The sequence below is a fragment of the Ailuropoda melanoleuca genome, chromosome 3 (genome assembly GCF_002007445.2).
Source record: "Ailuropoda melanoleuca isolate Jingjing chromosome 3, ASM200744v2, whole genome shotgun sequence".
NCBI lineage: Eukaryota > Metazoa > Chordata > Mammalia > Carnivora > Ursidae > Ailuropoda > Ailuropoda melanoleuca.
Genome location: NC_048220.1, coordinates 26741809 through 26758735, shown reverse-complemented (window position 1 = coordinate 26758735; position 16927 = coordinate 26741809). Strand labels below are relative to the sequence as shown.

The 16927-nt window shown below is 39.6% G+C and overlaps 1 protein-coding gene across 1 annotated transcript in view; it reads right to left on the bottom strand.

Moving 5' to 3' along the window:
• The window catches only part of KDM3B (lysine demethylase 3B), a gene marked incomplete at its 5' end in the record, with an annotated part of 63042 nt that extends 46120 nt beyond the window's left edge, over nt 1-16922 (bottom strand). The window contains 2 exons of the mRNA XM_034655623.1: nt 2248-2415; nt 16836-16922. Of these exons, the coding sequence (XP_034511514.1) occupies nt 2248-2415; nt 16836-16922 (255 nt within the window). The remainder of the gene's footprint in view (nt 1-2247; nt 2416-16835) is intronic.
• Nucleotides 16923-16927: the final 5 nt, after the last annotated feature.

The window sequence follows — 16927 nt, the reverse complement described above, 5'->3', positions numbered from 1 at the left end:
TGATGGAATAATGGATAAGGAAAGTGATATGGTGTGTGCACACATGGGAATACTATTCAGCCATAAAAAAGGAGGAAAGCCCACCACTTACAACAACATGGATGAAATTTGAGGGCATTATACCAAGTGAAATAAGTCAGAGAACAACAAATAAAGATATGATCTTATTTACATGTGGAAGCTACAAAAAATAAACAAATAAACAAAAACAAACAAACACAAAGAACTCAGAGATACAGTGGAGACTGGTGATTCCCATGGGTTGGGGGAATATGAAATGGATAAAGGTGGTCAATGGGTACAAACTTCAGTTATAAGTTCTGGGCGGCCTAATGTAAAGCACAGTGACTGAAGTTAACAATAAAGTATACCTGAAAGTTGCTAAGAAAGTGAATCTTAAAAGTTCTGACCACACATACACCAAATATTAACTATGTGAACCAGTGGATGTATTACGTAACATTATGTGGCAATCATTTCACAATATATATGTACATCAAATTATCATGCTGTTCACAAACTTGCACCATGTTGTAAGTCAATTTTATCTAGCTGGGGGAAAAATAATGAGTTCTTAGGAAAGAAAAGCCTTTAAGGATTACATTGTTTCATAGCCTTACTATGAGAAGACAGGGTGAAAAAATTCTTTGAGACAAAAGTATCAAATATTATCTAATACAAAAAATTTCAGTACTGGCACAAAATTAGACATAAAGACCAAACGAACAGAATAAATACCCCAGAAGTAAACCCATGCTTATAGCTCATATGGTCAATTAACCTATGACAAAGGACACAAGAATATACAATGAGGAAAAGATAGTCTCTTCAACAAATACTGTTGGGAAAACTGCACAGCTACATGCAAAAGAATAAAACTGGACCACCCTCTTATACCAATACAAAAATAAACTCAAAGTGGATTAAACACCTAAATGTTAAGACCTGAAACCATAAAAGAAAACATAGGCAATAATTTCATTGACCCTGGCCATATAAACATTTTTCTCGGTATGTCTCCTCAGGCAAGGGAAAACAAAAGCAAAAATAAACTATCAGGACTACACCAAAATAAAAAGCCTTTGCACAGCAAAAGAAACTATCAACAAAATGATATGGCAACCTACTCTATGGGAGAAAATATTTGGAGAATGATATATCCCATAAGGGGTTAATATTCAAAATACCTAACACCATAAAAATGCCCAAATAATCCAATTAAAAATGGGCAGAGGACCTGAACAGACATTCTTCCAAAGAAGACATACTGATGGCCAACAGACACATGAGAAGATGCTCAACATCACTCCTCATCAGGGAAACTCAGATCAAAACCGCAATGAGATACCACCTTACGCCTGTCAGAATGGATAGTAACAAAAAGACCAGAAATAACAAGTGTTGGTAAGGATGTGGAGAAAAACGAACCCTCCTGCCCTGTTGGTGGGAATGTAAATTGGTGCAGCTACTGTGGGAAACAATATGGAAAGTCCTCAAAAAATTAAAAATACAATTAACAGATGATCCATTAATTCCGCAACTAGGTATTTTACCCACAGAAAAGATAAGCACTAATTTGAAAAGATACATGCATTCCTACGTTTCTTGCAGTATCATTTATAATAGGCAAGATATAGAAGCAATCTAAGTGTCCATCCACAGATAAATGGATAAAGAACACACACACACACACACGACTATTATTCATTCGTAAAAATGAATGAGATCTTGCCATTTGCAACAGCATGAATGGACTCAATGAGTATAATGCTAAGTGAAATAAGTCAAAGAAAAACAAATACCATATGATTTCATACTATGTGGAATTTAAGAAACAAAATGAACGAACAAAGAAAAAAAGAGACAAAAAACATAGACTCTTTAATACAGAGAACAAACTGGTGGTTGCCAGAGGGGACGTAGGTAGGGGCAGGGGTGAAATACAGGACTGAGTGTAAACTTATCACAATGAGCACTGAGTAATATGTAGAATTGTTGAATCATTATATTGTACAGCTAAAACTAATATAAACACTGTATGTTAACTGTACTTCAATAAAACAAAGTAAGTTTCAGAAGACACAGGAGACAAGATATCCCAATTTTTGCTTTAGAATAAAAGTATGTTTAGGGACAAGCTCAGAGTTTTGGGAATTCTAAAGAGTTCAGCTACTGGGTAAATACCATAGTTACAGTTATAGTATAGGAGTAAAGCCCAAATATGTTCCTAGCCAATAAGTCACTCACCAGGGCTGGCCACTGTGCAATTGAGACTCGAGTGCCCTGGACAAGGACCGGGTCCTTCCGGGGTGCCCACACCAGAGACCCTTCCAGCAGAAGCACAATAACTTCTTCAGCATGAACTTTAACCCAGGAGTGTTGCTTCCAGTTACAGCCATCAAATTCTACAAAGATCTGCAAAAAGAGATGAAAAGGAGTTTGGAGGTCACATCTGGAAAAATCCCACTGTAATAATTAAACAAACATGAACTGTGACTAGGAAAAATTCTACTAAGTTGTTTTTTAAGGTCTTTTAATGAATTTCAATAAAAATCAATCTTACTTCAGAGCAAGGAAGCTGTGCTCAGCTTCACTCTAAAACGAGTAGCAGAATTAAGGGGGCACATCCACAGTCAACAATTTTTAGCAGTGTTCCTATTGAAATTTGTAACTCTTGGTTTCCAATTTATATCTATGCACACCAGCCGGGGGCTTACTATGTATAAAGCACTGGACTAGGTTCAGAAATACAAAGAGAGAAATCTAGCATATTTCCTTGTCTCAAGGAGCTCATAGTCTAATAGGCTGGAGAGAAATTTTTTATACTTCTACTGAAAATAACTGTGAACGTCTTTGATAAATTTTTTTGAATAGGTGATAATACACACATGGTACAAAACTCAAAAGAATAAACACTGAAAAAAGTTGCCCTCCCAGTCCTGTGTGGATTTTTTAAATTACCCCTGCCAGAAGTGATCTTATACCTGTTAGAGGCATGCTATCATCATCAATGAGGCTTTGCTTCCCTCCACAAGAGACATTCTACTTTTTGAGATACGGTTAAGTAGACAGTGTAAGAAGTTTTTGAAAGTGATTCATATTAAATGAAACTACATTCTTCTAATAAATAGTATGCTTAGGTTGGGCTTTCCCGTATAAATTCTGACTTCTGAGCATGCTTCACATGCAGCATAAAGAGCAAGACATATGCAAATATGTATCAGTATTCGGAACAGATATACCCAGGACCTAAGATATAGCTGGTCATAGAAGGGCTAGAGTGTTTATTCATTTTCATAGAATTTTCGTTGGCTTTTGGGAAACACATGCAATAAAATGATAAAATATAAATGAAAAAGAAATCAAGACCACGCAAACTACAACAGGAAGTCACTATCAAAGTATAAAACAGAAAACTTAAGCTGGCCCCAAGGATCTATAGAGCTATATGGCTGAGTGATGTTTTTGCTTCTAAACTTCTTAAAGGCCAATTTGAAAATGGGAAGTCAGCTGCATAGGTCCCACCGTCTACATCTTTTTTTTTTTTTTTTTAAATTAAACTCTACCCCCAATGTGGGGCAAACCCACGACCTAGAGATCAAGAGTCACATGTTCTACCCACTGAGCCAGCCAGGCACCCCTCCTACCGTCTAAAAGGAAAACAAAGCAATTACTCAGGGAAGCAATGCTTCTCCAACCCCTTGGCACTGTAGGAAATTTCTCACAAGCAGCTTCCTAAGGCAAGAATGAGTGATGTAGGACAAATCCAGAATCCCTATAGCAGTGACTCTTAACTGGGAACCATGAAGTTTTAAGATTTGTAAGCACTAGGGGCACCAAGCATTTCCTATAGAATACTATATGTGTTGTATATGTATGTACTATTATTTTTTTAAAAGATTTTATTTATTTGAGAGAGAGAAACACACAGCAAGAGAGGGAACACAAGCAGGGGGAATGGGAGAGGGAGAAGCAGGCTTCTTGCTGAGCAGGGAGCCCGATGTGGGGCTCGATCCCGGGACTCTGGGATTCTGGGATCATGATCTGGGCCGAAAGCAGACACTTAACGACTGAGCCACCCAGGCGCCCCTGTATATACTATTATTTTTAAAATATATGTTGATGAGGTCACCTGGGTGGCTCAGCTGGTTAAGTGTCTGACTTCGGTTCAGGTCATGATCTCAGGGTCCTGGGATGTAGCCCCACATCTGGCTCTCTGCTCAATGGGGAGTCTGCTTCTCTTTCCCTCTGTGCTCTCCCCCCACATCTCAAAAATATCAATAAATAAAATCTTTAAAAAGATATGTTGATGATATGTATAATGAATAAAATTTAAATCCATTAACATTGTTACTGAATTCGTATCAGCTTTTGTTGGTATACACGTTCTCATCCAGTCAACAAAGTTACAGGTACAATTATATGAAATTTCAGGACACTTATACTTGAAGAGTGTGAAATCACTTCTCAGTAGCCTAGCATTAGGCTTGATCTCTTCACAGGCAATACATACTCGTGGATGTGGAGTGCATGGCCAAAAAGTTATCCCAGAAATTAAATTCATTACATAAAGCTCTAGTTTTATTATTGTAACAAGTAAGCTTCACTTCTACTTACACACACACACACACACAGGGGAAACAAAGCTCAGAGAGCAGAAGCATCAGAAGCATGATTTTTTAGAGAAAGAGAATACTGAACTGCAATGTATTTAATATATGAATAGGCTCACTCATATATACATATATGTTCCAAGGAAATAAAACACAACTTCAAATAACTTGCAGGCAACTGGGAAGAGAGAATCAAACGTACACTTAATGTGCAGACTCAGGCACCAAGAAAGGTAGTAGCAGCATAATAAACAAAGGTGGAGCTTAGGTTCTTGGAGGCTTAGGGTTTTTTTTTTTTTTTTTTAAGATTTTACTTATTTATTTGTCACAGAGAGAGGCAGCGAGAGAGGGAACACAAGCAGGGGGAGTGGGAGAGGGAGATGCAGCAGGCTTCCCAATGAGCAGGGAGCCCGATGCGTGGCTCGATCCCAGAATGCTGGGATCACGACCGGAGCCGAAGGCAGACGCTTAATGACTGAGCCACCAAGGTGCCCCTGGAGGCTTGGATTTGAGCATTAGATCCACTGTATGACTGCAAAACTGGACATGTCACTCTTCCCTCCTCAAGCACTGGCTTCCTCCCTTGTGATAAGACACACCAGTCTCCCCCCCACCCCAGGTTGTGGAATTTGAATAAAGTAATGGATTCAAAAGCACTTTGATGAGCTGCAAAGCACTAGTTAGGTAATGATATGCCATAAAATAAACAGAAATTAAGTAAAATAAAGTATGGGGGATGTTCAGAGGCAGCAGAGATCACCTCAGGGGTCCAGAGGGACTTGAATGCGCTGAGGCCAAAAAAAAAAAAAAAAAAAAGTCCCAATCAAGTTCTAGGATGGCCAGGAGCTATACAAGCAGACTGTGGAGGAAGGAGTGGGAAATGAGGTTAAAAAAACTAAGAGTCAAGGTGGAAGATCTTGAATATTGGGATAAAAACCAGCTGCCAATGGGAGGGTTGAGTATATTTGTATGTGTGTACATGCATGTACACAAGTGCCATTAAAAGGTTTCTGAGGTCAAGATATGAACAGAGCAGTTGGTTTTAAGGAAATTCACCTACCTACCAGTGGATATAGATAGACTGGAGTTGGGAGAAGGTAAGAGGGAATGTTCTTCCATGACCTAGAGTGGGAGCAGGAAGACTAGGGAAAAAATTACTTGTGCTTATTAGAATCCATGAGTTCTATCACCAAGCTTGATGACTGGCTGGATAAAAGGGTAAAGGAAAATGCAAAAATGGCTTGGATTTTGAACCAGAGTGGTACCATTATGTAACTGATGTCAGGAGGAGGTGGCTAAAAGACACACAACATCTTCCACGGCATGTAAAGAAGTACGAAGTATTAAATGCCCTGGTTGAGTCAGACCATGAGTGACACAGTCCTGTACTGGGCATCACTCAGAAAACTAGAGGTTGAGGCTCCATGGCAAATGACGGCCAGGTGCCATGTTGCAGTTCTAATCTGCCACCACATTAAAATAAACCAACCCATGAGTCACAAAATCGTAAGTTACAGCAACACACAAATACAAGAACAACACTAAAAGAAGTCATTGTACTACAGCTGTAACAATTTCTACTCTGTACAAAAGAACTTCAACATTAAAAGTTAATATTCAGGAATCCTATCATCACTTATCTGAAAACATCAGGGAAAAGTTCAGTTACTGGAAAGCCAGATCTCACTTAAGGGAAATTCTCTCTCAAACCACCTGGGCAAAGGTGGGTTCCACATATATGGAATAAAGTGTTTACTTTGACAACAACAGTGCTGTATGTTCTGGGATCAAGAAATACCTCACGGCTAACGATATGAATTTGTTTTAAGAGCAATATGGAGGGATACCTGGGTGGTGCAGTTGGTTAAGCGCCCAATTCTTGGTTTCATCTCAGGTCCTGATCTCAGGGTCCTGAGATTGAGCCCCCTATGGTGACATAGGGCTCTGTGGTCAGTGCAGAATTTGCTTGGGATTCCCTCTCCTTCTGCCCCTCCCCACTGCTCACTCACTTGCTCTCTCTCCAAAAGAAATGTCTTTAGAAAAAGTAAAATAAAGAGCAATATGGAATGTGGATATATGTAAACATGTTCTCTGAACAGTGAGGCTTATTTCTGGCCCTTGCACTGTGCTTTACTTCCTAGCTAGAGTAATGGAAGAAGTTAGAACATATAAAGAATCATTTCAGATCAAAGTACCTAGAACATGAATTCTTAAAATGGAGAAAGAGCTATAAACTAACAAAAATCAATGATTGTGGTTGGATTGAGTCAGAGATGACTAAGGTAGGTTGATTATCTGAACAGAAGACTAAAACAGTTTGAGTTATTTAAAGTCCTTTTTTTTTTTAAGATTTTATTTATTTATTCGACAGAGATAGAGACAGCCAGCGAGAGAGGGAACGCAAGCAGGGGGAGTGGGAGAGGAAGAAGCAGGCTCCCAGCAGAGAAGCCTGATGTGGGGCTCGATCCCAGAATGCTGGGATGGTGCCCTGAGCTGAAGGCAGATGTTTAACAACTGCACCACCCAGATGCCCCGATTATTTAAAGTCTTTTAACAATTTCTACTATTAGAAGTAGCAAACAGAACCACACATGCTACAGCTAAAATCCAAGGACTAGATGTAAAATATTTCATTAGTTAAGGGAAGTAAGTGGTAACACTCCTGCTTTTATTTCAAAATTCCTTTTACGGTATCTAAGTGATTTACATTTATTTCAGCGATATTAAAATCAAAGAAATTCTTTAATAAAATCAATTAATTTCTCCTAAGTTTGATAACATCAGATAGTAGTAACCTGAATAATACAAGCTTTCATGTTTATTGTTTAATCATCAGTTTGGATTCTGGCTTCCCCTAAGGCCATTCTTCCTACAATTAATAAAATTATTCATTTATTCACTCTCAACAAAAATAGAACACCTCTTATGGTAGTGTATAGGATTTACTGGGGCCAAAAGTATCAAGGTGAATAAAGCTAGCAGTTGACAGGAGGGACTCACACCCCAGATAAATCAACAGAGAGGTATAGAAATGATTATAGGGCGATGTAATAAGGGCAGTAACAAAGATCTGAACATACTATATTAGGCCACAAAAGGCATCTGCTTTGAGAAACTAGAACAGTTTCATAGAAGAGGTAGTAGTACCCAATATGGGTCTTAAAGGACAAGCATTCTAGCAAAGAAAGGAGAGAAGACTTTCCAGCAGGTACAAAGGAAGAGAAACATAAAGCAGATTGAGTGTTCCAGGAAGCAGCCACAGCTATCAATAAGTAAGCTGTAAGGGCTCTGATTGGCATGTTAATGCATGATGCATTGAAATCTGGTGGCAAACGTGTCTTGTTTGGCCAGCAGCGTGGTTTTTTTGTTGGTTTGTTTTTAAATATGCATTGAACATCTTTAGGCAGTGTCTGCACTCTCCAGTTGCCAATCTCCACTACACCCTTTGGTCTGTCATCTAGCTATTTACATAAGCCTGATACCCTGGACACATGCGGGTTTATGTTCCCTGATATACAGCCACTGATAGTTTCAAAGGGGGAGGGGGAAGACATCATAAAATGTATTATAAAGAAAATGCCATCTAGGGGAAAAACTTTTCAATGCTCAGTTTAAAACAGGAAATCAAAATAGAAATTACGAAGTATTTTATAATTAGATGAATGGCTAAACACACTTTACTCATACTATGAAACAGTATGGATAAGTTTTTTAAAAATGAGATACCTCTAAAACACTAACAAGGGAAGATCTCCAAGATGTATTATATGCAAAAGAGCTGGCTGCAGGGGGCATCTGGGTGGCTCAGTCGGTTTAATGTCTGGTTGAATGTTTGACTTCAGCGCTGGCAGTGGTCTCCAGGTGGTCTCCGGGTCCTAGGATTGAGCCGGTGTCAGGTTCCCCGCTTAGCAGAGTCTGCTTGTCCCTCTGCCCCCCCCTCCCGATTGTTCTCTCTCTCTCTCTCTCTCACTTTCTCTCTCTCTAATAAATAGTATCTTAAAAAAAAGCTGGTTGCAGATTTTGGGGGGACAGTGAGGGAAGAGAAGGATTGGGGGAAAAGGGGTATTTTAGCCTTAATCAGTAAATGCTTCCTCTTCTTAAAAAAAAAAAAGTATTCATATAATGCTTAAATAAATAATACTTTTTAAAAGGGAAAGAATTAACTTTGGGAACAGCGTGGAAGATTAATTAGAGAGAAGAAACTGAAGGCAGGGAGACCAGTTACAAATTCATGATAACCCAGGAAAGAAATGAAAAAGGCCTAACCCCATAAGGCTGTATAAAGGGAAAAGTTTATTTGAAAAACTACAGAGATAAAAGTAACAGGATATGGTGATGACTGACTAAGGGAAATGGAAGACTAACTCAACTCCCAAGGTCCCTAAATTTTCTTTTCCAATTTTCCTACCTACATTCTGTTCGAAAAGGACAACAGGTCCAAAATGGAGTCACTCATGCTAAGCTCAAGTCATCAAACCACAACAAAACCTCTTCTAGGAATGGAATCTTAAACCCGTAAATCTGGAAGTACCTGGTCAGTACTAGTGAGGTAATCAGCCTAATAGACCTCTACTGTCCCCCCAGGAAAGTGGCCTTGGGTGAAACAATCAGCTCTGCTAGAACAACCTCCTTGTCCCGCCTCCTTCTGCCTATAAAAGTCTTTCATTTTGCACAGCTCTCTGGAGTTCCTTTCTATCAGCCACAAGGATTGTTGCCTGATTCAGGTATTGTCGAATAAAGCCAGTAAGGTCTATAAAATCTACCAGTTGAATTCTGTTTTTTTTAACGATTCTAAACAAAATGTAAAGTCCGCTTCAAATGATTTTACAAAATTGTGGGATATCTCGACAGCAAAGATGGGGAATGATGCATGTGTAGAAGACAGCAGTTTTCAAACAAAAAAACAATTTTCTCTATAAGGGTCCTTTGATCAAGAGATAGCCTTCTAACAATTAACCTTATTCACCACCCCACCCCCCACACACACACTTTCTAACATCCACAATAAATTAAATGTTAAGAACTGGAGTATCATAGAGATAACCAGAATAAAAACTCAAGCATACACATATATAGTGCTTTTAGGGGCTGTGGAATCACAAAGATCTGGATTTGCATCCCAATTTCCTCATTTCTTAGCTGTGTAGCCCAGGGCAAGTCACTTTAGCCTCGCTTCCTTTGCCTATAAATAGGGGCAGTAAGTATCTCAAAGGATTGTCTGAGGATTAAATGAAATAAAAGCATAAAAAGCCTAGCAGACTTTGGGCTCCTGATAAACTTGCATTCCTTAAGAAACTCACACTACTGGTCTGATTATGAATTGGTAGAATATTAAAAAAAGAAAAAAATGTTATCTATCAAGAGTCTTTATGTGCACACTCTGTGTCTCCATAATAACAGTCCTGGCAATAATCCTAGGAAATAACCCTAAACACAGGATAGACTTTATTCACAAAAATGCTCATCACAGCATAATTGATAAAGCCTAAAATCTGAAACAACTTCAATATTCAATGAAAGAGGAATAGTTAAATAAATTATCCAGCCAATAAAATTATAAGATTTTTGTTAGCATTTTATTGTTTTCCTTTCAGTTATGAGAACAATACATGTTACCTGTGGAAAATCAAGAAAAGCACCAAGAAAATTAAAATCACCCATATACAAAAGTTTTCAGTAACAGGAAAATTGCTACATTAAGTAAAAAGGCGAAACACAAAACTGAAAATACAGTATAAATTCGACTTTTAACATTTCTAAAAAAGAGGCTAGATGAGTATGTATCAAAACATAAACAGTAGTTTCTAATTGGTTATGACATACAGGGGCTACTTTTAAAATTATCATCAAAATAATTTCTTCATTTTGTATCACAGGCATGCATTACCTGAGAATCATAAAAATAAAACATCTAATGCTTCTAATCTAACAACCCAGATTAAGTCACAAAAACCTGTGGAGTCCCAAGTAAGATTCCAACAATTTCAAGACAAAAAAATTAGTACTGAGACCGTATCAAGAGACATATGTAACAAAAAAATTAAAGATCAATCATAAACACCTTATAACGGAGGCCACAGAGTAGAAATTCCATAATAAATGAGAAGTGAAAGTTAACAATCTAATACCGGCTTCTAAATATTCTAAGATACGGTAGTCAAATAAGGCCTCTTTAATAACAGAAAAATGCATGTTCTGTTCTTGGGGGAACTTACAATTCAGTAGGAGGACACAAGCTATATATCTTGTTATATATCTATAAGAAGAAGAACTGTGATTAATATTCCAAGAGAGGCATGTAACAAAATACTAAAGGAGCAAAGAAAAAAAAATAAGATGCTGGGGATTCAGAAAGGCTTTACAGAGGTGGTAGAACCTGGAATGAAGGCTTTCTCTTCTCCTTATAGGGTTTCAATGGTTAACATTAAAAGCAAAGGGGAAAGGGGAAACAAAGCAGAAGCCAGAGAGTATTAAAAAAGTGCAAGACCAATGAATCAGGGATGTTTGCTATAAATATCCTTTTGGCAACATCCGATTTCCCTCATTCGGTTCTTTGCACACCAAGGGTCCCTCTTATCTGTAATTTGGTCTCTTGAGTGGAACCAGGAGGGGGCTCTGTGCAGATCTCTGGATAGGAATATCTCCCACTGTAAATTAATAACCTTATATGATGATTTACAAATCAGTCTCCAGAGAGTTTGGTTAGTGAGAATCAGTTCCCTAGAGCCTGATTACCCCTGAACACACATACAAAAATGGAGTTTTTGCCCTTGCAAAACTGAGAGGTCATACTATGAGTCACTACTGAACAATCAGGCAGGTTTTACCCATCTACAGAACAAGGGTAAAAGACACTCTGGCAGTTGGGGTAGTGGGGTAGGGAGGGCTTAAAAACCACCAACCTGTCAAAGGCAGTGGAAAACTGAGAAGCAGCAACAGGTGCTGTGTCCTCCAGGCCTTGCGGAAGCAAAGCCTAGAGGAATCAACTCCAGCTGCTGAGAAAATCACTAGCAAAAGAAAAGGCCATGTTACTTACCCACCATTTAGGAAGAAGGGAAGTGGGGAACTGAATCAACCATAACAAGTTGGACTGAAGTAAGCACTGAAGGAGGGAATGAGCCCTTGGCAGGTGGGGAATTAGTGAAAGAACTCTTAGAAACAAATGGGTAATTAAGAGGAAAGATCTGATTATGTAGTAAAGGGAGAGGATGCTGGAGGGACAAAATGACCAGTGTATGTGATCACTGGTGGATATACTACACAGCTCTAAAATAAACAGAACGCAAACACAAAGTAAGAGACAACTATTAGCAATTATACACATACACACGACAAACTTAAAAAAAAAAAAAGAATATGAAGCACCTGAGTGCCTGAAAAACTCAAGGATGGCTCAATGTCTCAAAAACAGACCTCCTGCTCTAAGACAATTAAGATGAAAAGTGCAGTTAGAGGGGCTCACACTTAAACATTACATATTCATTTGTATAATCTCACTTTCATGTAAAGTTCTCTAAACCTACACTAATCCGCAAAACCATATTCTATTTACTTTAATAAACACTGTATCATGTATCATGCAGATTTTTGTTGAACTTCTGGAATTATAAGAAAAGGACACTTAAGGATAATCATTAAAATCCATAAACTCCCATTTCAAATAGGGCTGAAGTTCTGGGTTTGTGTGAACACAGGTTGAGATTGTGGACTGGAAATATGGTACTGTCCTGGATTATAATCATTACGTTACCTACAAACAAAGTAGGGAGGTATTTTGAAGTCCACCTAACCTGAGACAAGGAGGAAAGGTAGAAGGAGGACGTAAAAAAAAATAAGGCAGATATAGATATGCTTTCATTCCTCTTGGAAGACTCCCAGATAGAAGAAACATGGTACTAGCCTGGACACTGCTACAATTACTACATTATCTGGAATCAAAGGATAGGAGTTCACTTATCTGCCAGATAAAGATGAAAGATTAAGGATAAAAAAATAAGGCAGATATGCTTTCACTCCTCTTCCAAGTTCTGGATAGCTGTGATAGCTACAATACACATTCAAAACAAGTCAATGACACTAAAGGCATCATCTAATTCTAGAAACAGCAAGAAAAGGGCAGTTTACTTAATAAAATTGGGGCTGCCACCATTGGTTACTCAGTAGGAAGCAAGTTAGATAACCCACCTCACATGCCATTTGCATACATATTCCAGGTGGACCAAAGATCTCAAGGTAAAAATAAAGAAAAATTGAACAACATTTATATACGCTCAAGCTAGGGGAGCTATCCCCAACCAAGTAACCCAGAAGCCATTAAGAAAAGTCCAAGTGATCCAATGATATAAACATTCTGTTCTTCTGTACGGCAAAACAACTCACCAAGTCAAAAGACAAAGAAGAGAAAATAATTGCAACACACTTGTGAAGTAAAGGGGTTCATATCCTGAAAATGCACAGAACTTGTACAGAGCAAAAGACAACTCCTACTTTTTTTTTTTCAAATGGGCAAAAGATTGGCATATAACTCATTAAAAAAAATACAAACAGCCATAGAAAAAGACTAGTAGTCATGAAAATGCTATATTATTTTTCGCCCACTGGATTGCCAAAAATGACAAATACTGATGACACCATGAAGGCAAAGGTAAAAAGGGAAAGCAGCACTGCATGCAGGAACTGCTGGTGGGAGTCTGAAATGCTATCATCTTATTGGAAAATAACCAGGCATTACCTAAAAAAAGAAAAGATGCATATACTCCTATACCTCCTAACCCACTCCTGAATGTCTAAACTACAGAAATAGAACCATGATTACACTATATGACCAAGTTTATTAACCACAGCATTATTTCTAGTACCAAAATTTTTTCAGTAACTTGAATAGCATAAAGAGGAATGATTGACAAATGATGGTACATCCATTCTATGAAATACAATGTAGTTACCAAAAAGGATGAGTAAGATCTATAGTTATCGATGCCCATGGTATAATGCTGAATGGAAATAAAGAGAGGGGCACCTGGCTGGCTCAGTCGGTAAAGCCTGCAACTATTGGTCTTGGGGTTGTAGTTTGAACTCCATGTTGGGTATAGAGATTACTTAAAAATAAAATCTTAAAAAAACAAACAAACAGAGTCCTTACTTTAAAAAAGGGTGTGGGGGGAAGCAAGCTGCAGATATTGCTCAGTGTGATACCATTTGATAAAAAAAAAAAGCAACCCTCTGTATATAGATGAATGTTTTTATATTCTTTGTAGTAGTATTAAGAAAGGTGAGCAAAAAGATTTCTCTTGCAAGTGGAAGCCTGTGAAAGATAGATTGTTGGCTTTTCCTGTGTATACTTTTGGTTATTTGACGTTTCACAAAATAGAAGTCTTACTTTTTAACAAAAAAAANTTTTTAAAAAAAAAAAAAAAAAAAAAAGGAAGGAAAACCCATTTTTTTTTGGTCTGTGTGTTTTACCCACTGTCCCTACATATTATAAAGGTCCCGAGGTCTCTGCAACTCTTATGAACCAATAATGATTTAGAACACAAAGAGGACAGACTTAAGAGTCAGAAATAAATACATAAAAATCTGTTAAACTATTTTTGCAACAAGACTATTTTTTTTTTTAAACAAGCTCATTTAGAAATACAAGTTAAGCTACTATTCCACGGGGGGGGGGTTCCTGTTACATCTAAAAAATCTCAGTAGTTATTTGTTAGCATAGTTTTGATGAAGATGCCCACTATTAAACCCTTATCAACAAAACTCCCAATCAACAGAATCCTGACTTTTCTTTTTTTCATACTTCATTTTAAGGTAGTACATGGCTTTGGTATTGTTTTCCAGAACAGAATGCATTAAATGGAGCAGGGTTACATTTTGAAACATTTCAGGATTAAAAAGTATTTAGAAAGAGGGTATTAATGGAGCCTAAAACTGAGAAGTGTTTTCAATCACTTCAAAAACTCATTCATCCAACCCTCAATTACTCATCCTTAACAGGGGGCGCCCTGCTATGCATTACTCAAAACCAAGCATGCCTGAAAACATCTTAAACTAACTGAATGAAACTCTGCCCAATCACAGGCCAGCTGCTTGAAAACTCCACCCTTGAGTACAGGAAGAACACTTTTGATTGGAAGACGGTTGTGTTTACTACGGTGTGTGGTGCAAATTGGTAAGGCCCACATGTCTAGGGTCCAAAGGAAATCTCTTTAATGAAAAAGAAAACAAACGGCCAGTTCTCATCCTAGAATAGTCACTGTCATTAATAGAACCTCAACATAGCAACTGCCATTCTTGAACAATTTTGCAAACTGGTGAAAAATTCTAAAGGCTCTGAGTTCTGTTGTGGTTGTTTTCTCATCTATGTCCCTTGATAAACATACAGGACAAGCTTGTTTATTCTCAAAACCCTAATCTGCCCTTGCTTCCATATGTATACAGCTCCATGCAACACAGTTCTAATGTACACTTGGCTTTAATTTCCAAGAATCACTCCAACTTTTTACTTGGTTTGAGAAACCAATTCAATGAGCCCAGTGGTAAAATTATTCAGTATTTGGCTTAGGAGGTGTCCAGCATTTCAGTGAGCTTCAAAAACCTCTGCCCTTAGGGAGCCCAGCAAACAACAAAGTGAATGGGTAGCCATTTCAGGTGCAGAGCTCATTAGCAAGTCATCTGATGGAGGCAACAACTAGAATATAAAATTCCGACTGAAAAGCTACGGCAGGCTAGGCCTTAGGTCAAAGTATGCATATAATGGTCGATCTTCATTATGTTTTGCATTTACAGGGGTAAATTACTGGCTCTCAGAGAGACACCTCTTCCCCACCCCAACCTAGAAAGCAGTCTTTTGAAGCAAGCACAGAGGAATTTAAATCCAATTCCCCTCCTTAATCATCATCCTCATCCCCTTATATTCCTGGTATCTTTTTACAAATTCGCCCCAGTGAAGCCTCATAAATGCCCAAGCAGCCTTTTCTTATTTAGCATGGAGAAAGATCAAAGAATGTGAACTCAAGCAGCAGAAGCAAAGGCTGAGCCAGCCAGCCGCAAGCCAAACAACCCATAAAGCTTGATAAGGGGGAGGGAGGAAAGCCTAACCCCACTAATCAACAGACAGAAAAATGAGTATCAGAAACCTACAATATTAATATCAAATCCCCAAAAATCATTCCAGTTTATAGCAAATAAAATATCTGCAGGACCAAGTTTATCACGAAAATTTACCTTCTGTCTGATCATGTATTACATTCCAAAAGAATCTCCCTATTTTCATAGCATCTTAACGGAGAAGCTAGGGCCCCTATCAGGATGAGGAACTAAGGAGGCTTGCCAAAGCTCAAAGACAATATTTTGACGCCACATTAACAAAAATAACACAACGTGATCCCAAATACTAGTGAAGTTCTATTTTACTGAACAACTTTAATCACAAAATATACCAAGGCAAGTCAAAAGCGCCCAAGCTCCAACACAAAGTTTCAAAACAAAACCTCTCCCAGGGTTGAGGGAGTAGCCGAGCTGGGAGCAAAAAAGCACCACCTAGCAGCCCCACTAGGCTGCTAAGACACATCTCAAACTTATCCAAAACAGCCACAACTGCAGCTCCTGTCATCCAGAAGCTCAAAGAGAAAGGAGCCCGAAGAGAGTCCGGAGAGCTGGCCTTTCTGGAGACCGCCAGGCCGAGCCCGGCTCAGACAAGGAGGAAGTAACTGCCAGATAAAAAAGCCCCGAGCAGCTCCAACTGCAGCCTCTGTGCCTCCCACAATTGCCCACATTCCCGCCCCACTCGGGGCTCCAGGAGGAAAGAACAGGGCGCAGGTTTCCAGGGAGGCTGGGAACTACAGGTCCGCGTCTTTCAAGAGACAGCGACAGCACCAGCAGAACTCTGAGGGGCCCGGGAACCCAGGGTTCGGGAGCCTGCTCCCAAGGCGTGTTGGGGGGGGACGCTGAGAAAGGGGTCGCTCAGGAGGCGGGGCCTCCCGGGTGGAGGCGGCAGCTCCTGGCGCCCTGGCCGCCCCCCGGGGGAAACCGGGGCGCGCACCCCGACGCGGAAGCCATGCCGGCCACAGCTCGGGGTGCTGAGGAGCCGGTGGGGGGCGCTAAGGAGATCTGGGGGCACGGAACTGGGTCACCCCCACCCCACCGCCCCCTCACAAAGGCCCCCGGGGAGGCCGCCCGCAGGCCCCGCAGCCCCGGCCTCAAGTGCCTGCCTCGGCCGCCACTCACCGCTAGGTCCTGGGGCACCGCCCCGCTCATGGCCCGCACCGTGCCGGCCCGCCAGGCCCGAGTGCGCAGCGCAGGCCCCGGATCTCCGCCCG